Source organism: Hakea prostrata, chromosome 2, assembly GCF_041222555.1.
Source record: "Hakea prostrata isolate BN-2017 chromosome 2, UWA_Hpros_2, whole genome shotgun sequence".
Lineage (NCBI taxonomy): Eukaryota > Viridiplantae > Streptophyta > Magnoliopsida > Proteales > Proteaceae > Hakea > Hakea prostrata.
In genome coordinates, this window is record NC_142601.1 from 56,558,943 (window position 1) to 56,565,983 (window position 7,041).

Genomic DNA, 7,041 nt, shown 5'->3' on the forward strand with positions numbered 1-7,041 from the left:
AGAAGTAGAAGAGATGTGGAAGAATTAATGACAGTAACCACTCATAGCAACCATTCTAAGCCATCCTCATGCGTACTATGTGTAAACAAAAGAAATTTTAAATATAAAAATATGGAAAAAAATACACCTCATGCTTCTCTGTTACCCCAATCATGCTTTCCTTGGAAATTGTGCTAAATGACTAAAATCTCCTTCTCACCCCTAGAGAAGTGTCCTCAAGCTTTTTCTGACTGAACTAGCCTTAATGGTTTTATTTAATAGTCATAAAATTAAATTTGCTATCTTTTTGAGGGGAAAGCTTGATAACTTCAAAAGAAAGCTCTGTTCTGTGTAGTCAAAATCAAATTTTCTTCTTGACAGCATTGTCCCCAGAGAGGCACTGGGAGAATAATGAGTGAGAAAAAAAGGTATTTCTTTTCATAGAAAAGATCATCCAATTTGTATCAGTATCATGGCTGACAGATTCTTCTTTCTCTGTTATCAGTGACATGGTTAAGTGCTTTATAACATTAAGATGGATCTCTGCATGTTATATAGAATAGAGCTTAGTAATGGATCTGTTTCAGGAGGATATCAGTGTACTAAGGAAAAAGTACAAGGGCAATCCTGTCAGCAAAGTATAAGACCTTTTAAATACGCCTATTTCGTTGACCCTTTAAAACTACCATGGCGGCCCCTACGCCGGCGCCCTTGCATATCCTCCTCCTATAAAGCACAGAGAATGCCCCTCTCTCTCCTCTGTCTGCTCCTTTCCTTTCTAAGCAACTCTAAGCAATAAAAGGAGAGGTACGGTGTGACAACAAAAATATATAAAGCCAACCAAGTTAACTAAGTAGAGAGCAACTGTGTTGTAAGCGAGAGAGCGAGCAAGCGAGCTAGCAAGCTTTGAAGCATGGTGGAGTTGTTGGGCTGGGATTGGATTCTGGTCATATCGCTCTTAGCGTTAGTTCTGCTGTTGAAGCTAATGTGTTTGCTTTGGTGGACACCCAGAAGGATCGAAAAGCATTTCGCCAAGCAAGGAATCAAAGGTCCTCCATATCGATTCTTCATAGGCAATGTCAAGGAGCTCATGGATTTGATGTTGAAGGCTTCCTCACACCCTATGCCTTTCTCTCATAACATAGTCCCTAGAGTGCTCTCCTTCTACTACCACTGGAAAAAAATATATGGTATGTATCCTACTACTCTTTCTCATCTTCCACCCTCTGCGTTTTAGGCTTTATTCGCCTCTTTCATTTCCTACTCTTGAACTAATTATGCTTTTTACAGTTCTTTTTGAGCTGGGTTTCGTTGTTATTTAATTTTGATAAATTAGTATTGTTTTGAATGCTTGGCAGAATTTCTTTTTTTCTGGGCTGATTTATCCGGTTATAAATAATTTCGGATTCTTTGAAGCTTCGAATGTGTCCTGAAGTAGATTCTGTGTTTGGTCCTGGAGTTCTGTCCTTTCTTTTCTTTCTGGTTCTTCTGCTGTTGATTTTCTCCTGTTTTCAATTCTAAAGGAGCTTGAACTTTTGCGAAAACTCACCACTCTCGGGCTTTTTCCAATGATTCTTTGTATCTATCGGAGAACCATATAATCGATTTTGAATTTCTTGTGTCTTCTGAATAAGAATGTTATTGTTTTCCTTAGTTTATTTATTTATCAATTTCCATTTTAACCTTTCCCCTCCCTTTTGTTTCTTTTTAGTTCTATATGATCTTGACTGTTGAAAATGAAGTTCAAAGGCTTTGGGTAGTAGTGTTGTTATGGGTTGTCTTCTACCTTCTGGGACTTTCTGTGTGTCTGTGTTTGTCTGAGAAAGAGGGAGCGTCTGGGTGGGTGGGTCTGTCTGCTGTAGGGTCTACTATTCTATCTTCCTATCCATACTTGTTCATATTGTTGTTGGAGACTCAGAAGTAGTAGTGGTTGTTGTGTCTTAATTTATCGTTGTTCTTTTGCAACCGTAGCTTTTACCAATTGAAGCTGGAAACTGGGACATGGAAAAGGGTTGATCTCTGCGTTCTAACTTTTAGTTTTCTTGTTATTGTTTCAAATAATTCTTCTTATACTACCACTATGACATTTTCATTTTATAGTTGAAATGGGTTTGTTGATTGAATGCGAGAGGAATGTTACTGGTTATCTCATTGACTAATGGCTTCTTCCAATGTTTAAATCGTTTTCAGGTGCAACCTTTCTGGTATGGTTCGGACCCACGGCTAGAGTGACAGTTTCAGACCCAGACCTCATCAGAGAGATCTTCGCCTTCAAGTCTGAGTTCTACGAGAAGAATGAGTCTCACCCAGTCATCAAACAGCTTGAAGGTGATGGTCTCTTGAGCCTCAAGGGTGCCAAATGGGCTCATCACAGGAAGATCATTCAACCCACTTTTTATATGGAAAATCTCAAGGTCAATTTAAGTTCTCTCTTTTTCTTTTTCTAGGTTTGTTCTTAATTGAATGAATTAAATAAATGGAAAGGGGGAAATTGCAGATGTTGATCCCTGAGATGGGGAGGAAGCTGGAGGAGATGCTGGAGAAGTGGTCGGCAAAATCTGACGCCAACGGTGAAGTTGAGATTGAAGTGTCGGACTGGTTCCAGACATTTACAGAAGATGTCATCACAAGAACAGCCTTCGGAAGTAGCTACGAAGATGGAAAATCCGTTTTCAGATTGCAAGCTCAACAGATGATTTATGCCGCCGAAGCTTTCCAGAAGGTCTTCATTCCTGGCTACAGGTAAGACATTTAAAAATCTCCTAATATTACTTGGTCCAAACAAAACCGTGAATCAGTTGAGGCTCAAAACCCAGTTTTCCTGTGAAATTTCAGATTCATTCCGACGAAAAAGAACAGAAGTTCTTGGATATTGGACAGAGAAATCAAGAAATCCCTTGTGAAGCTAATCGAGCGCCGAAGAGAGAATTCAAGAGACGAAAGTGAAATGGCAGAGGGAGAGGGATGCCACAAGGATTTGCTAGGGTTAATGATCAAAGCCGGAGCTAATTGTAATGAGAAGGAGGAGCAGAGGAAATCGTCGGAAAATTCTGGTTCCTCTCCTCCGGCGGCGACGGCGCTGTCGTCGTTCACAGTGAGGGATATAGTCGAGGAATGTAAGAGCTTCTTTTTTGCCGGGAAACAGACTACATCTAATTTGCTGACGTGGACAACGGTCCTATTGGCTATGCACCCAGAGTGGCAGCACAAAGCACGTGATGAGGTCCTCTTTGTGTGTGGGTCACGTGATATTCCCACCAAGGACGCCCTCCCTAAGCTTAAGATGGTGAGTGTACAAGTGTCCCCAGGGCCCACTCACACTTTTTGTCCTTTTCCTCCTCCTCCTCTTCTCCTGAGAAGGGCATTTTCGTCATGTAGTTAAAATATTTTGCTTTGTGATGTATTTTTGCAGCTGAATATGATAATAAACGAAACACTGCGATTGTATCCACCAGCGATCGCAACGATCAGACGGGCCAAAGCTGACGTGGAGCTTGGAGGCTACAAGATACCTCGTGGGACCGAGATTTTAGTTCCAATCTTAGCCGTTCATCATGATACAGTTTTGTGGGGCAATGATGCGACGGAATTCAATCCAGCTCGGTTTTCCGAAGGTGTGGGCCGTGCAGCGAAGCATCCGATGGCGTTCATTCCATTTGGTCTTGGGGCCCGCACTTGTATCGGACAGAATTTAGCGATCCTGCAGGCAAAATTAGCAATTGCCGTTCTACTGCAACGTTTCTCGTTCCGACTTGCTCCCAGCTATCAACACGCACCAACGGTTCTGATGCTATTATACCCCCAATACGGTGCACCAATCGTATTTCGACACCTGTCGGAATCTGAAACCACCGTCAGCTCCCAAGATCAAGGATCTTAATCAATTTTTTCCAGAAACAAGAAAATCCAAAATCTAAAATTTTAAAATATTTCTGATTGACCAAAAAGACCATTGTGCCCCTACCACTACTTACTACTTGCTACTACTAACAACCCATCATCGGCCACATCACCACCCATGTCATTTTTACCAGAATACCCTTTTGTCCCTCTATTAGCTTGAGAGTTTCCACATTAACAAAGGAGCCATGAGCCATCTCTCTCTTTTTCTCTTCTCTCTCTCTTGTATGTAATGTATAGGCTCAATTTCTATACATTTTTTTTGTTTGTAATCTTACAAATTTATGAATGTTAAAAATGTTTGTTTACTGTACTTGTTTGTTATGCTCTCTCTGTCTTTGTCTTCTTTCTAACAAAAACAATCTCTAATTAAAAGGGTCCTTATCCTACTTAGTTCTATGAATCAATAAAGCAAATTGCTATTAACAATGAAGACAAAACCAATAATACTAACAGAGTTACAGTGAAGCTGATGAAATGCTAGTGCATTTAAGTCCAAAAATAGTAGCTAACAGCAACATTAATAGGATTCTAATCTTGATGCGATTTTGAGTATCTAATCGAAACCCATTTTCGAATTTCTGATTGGAGAATGCCAACTGTAATCTTGTTTTAAGTCATGGTTTTGGGTCTCAATGTTTGCTAAAATGTGGTTATGAAAATACATGTTGCTTGCATGTATAGAGTCTATAGTCAGACAGAAAAAGAAGAAGATTGGATTAATGTTATCCCTGTTTAGGCTGTCCAAAAACAATGATGTCAAGGCGTGGCAAAGAGTGGAAACCCAGAGAAGTTTATAATATTTTTAAAGTTCTTGTGTTTACAACTTACCATGCAAGAACACTTGCATGACCCAAGGCATGAAATTTCCTTTGGGAGTTGGATCATACTTGCTGCTTTCAAAGCAAGGTAGTTGCAATCCAAGAAGCATTCTTCTTTAATATTCTCTCCTTTATAGGGGTTTGGGGCCTTTGTTACTATTAAGTACATGTAAAGTTGAAAAAAGTACTTTTTTGGGGCTTGGGGTGAGATCTTGTTGTCTTGGTGTTTGATGGTCCCCATGAAACCATATGGTTTGGGATCCCTTCTCTGTTCTCTCTGCTCTCCTTGCAGTGATTTAACTTTTCTTAAAGGAACCAAAGCATGCCATGCAGCATGTGCTTCCTTCCATGACATGCTATAATTAGACTATTAAGTAAACTAAAAATTTAATAGAAGAAACACAACCCTTCACCCCCCCCCTCCTTAATCACTTTTCAAACCATTGACATGGCCTCTTTAATTTAACCTCTAACCCCTATTCCCTTTGTGCTGACACCCCGCCGAGGGCCGTATTAATGTCGTTAATTACCTGCTTATTCTTCCTTATCACAATGCTGACATCGAAAGGCGTGCCGCCGAGGATCACGACAAGCTGAGAAAAGCTCATTTGTTTTCATTATCATATAATCTCTTCTAATTCTATGCTTTAACAGGGCATCATCCTCTTCAGTCCCCACAGGCAGCAAAAGTTCTTTTTCATTTTATTATGGTTACCCAAGGCACGAAAGGTAACTCTAAACTCTGTTATCTCCTCAAGATCAGAGCACAGAGAAAGAGGGGGGGGGGGGGGGGAATTAAGAATTGGGGTCACTGTAACTTTTGTAACTTTGTTAGATATCAGACAATCTTCCAAGAATGCTCAAGAATGGTCCAGAGATTACGTTGTCTCCACGACGTAACACGTTGAGATTTATTAAGATTTGAAAGAGTAATGAAGAGGGGATTGGTACAACTAAGTTAGAGTAAACTCAATAGTAATCAAAAATGGAAACTAAGTTTCGGATTAAAGAGAAAAATATCATGCTCTTGTGGCACTGGAGGACCAATCATATGAAGTGGCCATGCTTCCAAGTTCATTACAGCCCGACAAGGTGGCATGAATCAAGGAAGAGACAAGAGCATTTTCATTGCTTGGGCATGAGGGCAACAACAAGAGACAATGTGTATTAAATAAAGAGCTTGATTACAGGAGACTCAGCTACAACCATGGATCTAAGACATTACTAGGGATCTGTAAATGTGTTTTCATGTGGGTTACTATCTATGAGTTATATTAAAGCTCAATGAGCTGGCCCTTCTTGGGAACTTGAGTCTTGGGTTTTGTAGGCATTACAGCCACAAGAAGTATGAAACGAAAAATCATTTTTATACATGTTTAAGGAAACCCATGAATTGAAGACAGGAATATTTTTTTCTTCTTCTCATTTCTCAATTTTGGTTATTCTATAAAATTCTAATCATTGATTCTCATGAAGGAACGAGCAAGGTCACCAAGTGGTCTCAGTTTGTAGTGATTAGATTATCCTCTTTGGAATTACTTTCATGTGGCTTGAACCAGTGCAAATGGTTACTGTGGGATGCAGAGTTGCATGCATCCATGTTTCAGGACAAATAATTATTAAGTTCTATATTAGGGGAGATTACATGGAAGCTCCCCTGGAATCTTGCCAGAGATAAAATATTAAATGGGCACAAGCTTTTGATTTAAAAATGAGAGTAAGTGCCCTTCCTGAGATTTGGTCATTAGAAGCAGCATATAAACTTATGGGTGAAGACAGGGAGACTTTAAAGCAGAATGGATACTCATAATTATGTGATTCTGATTTGATCTCTAAAGGAAAAATCATATTTCCAAAAGTAAGATCTATTGAACAGTACCCAATCCCCATAGTCATCCTGTATGGTATCCATTTATCTAGTTGACCTCATTATGGGAATCGATCTGGTCTGGGAAAGGTAAGCAAAACTTGGTTCAGCAGAGAGATGAACTTAACATGTTCACATTTCATTGCAGAAACTGTGTGGATAAAACAAAATATACAGTTAAAATTAAAAGTTGATTTGTGTGTTTGTTTTAGAATTTCTTGGCTCAGAGAAGAATGTCTCTCTCTCCCCCTCTCTCTCTCTCTCACGTGACTCCACTGTAGCTGTAGCTAAGATAAGGGGATCATCACATGGGGAGCTTCAATCATCATGGGTTCCTAATGAGACAAAACTCAGAGATATAAATGTACCAACTCATTCTTTAGCTTTGTAAATTCAACTACCAATTCCTTGATGACTTGGATGAGCTGGGGCAACTCAACTGGTACCCTAATAAATTAAACAACTAAATATGTT

General features: G+C 39.7%; 1 protein-coding gene across 1 annotated transcript; it reads left to right on the forward strand.

The window, feature by feature from the left end:
* The first annotated feature begins 731 nt into the window (after positions 1–731).
* LOC149025085 (cytochrome P450 734A1-like) lies at positions 732–4,179 on the forward strand. Its single transcript, XM_089143065.1, has 5 exons — positions 732–1,169; positions 2,170–2,393; positions 2,477–2,721; positions 2,815–3,265; positions 3,392–4,179. Exons 1-5 carry the CDS (start codon positions 893–895, stop codon positions 3,857–3,859), a joined length of 1,665 nt encoding a protein of 554 aa, XP_088999191.1. The 5' UTR covers positions 732–892; the 3' UTR covers positions 3,860–4,179.
* Positions 4,180–7,041: the final 2,862 nt, after the last annotated feature.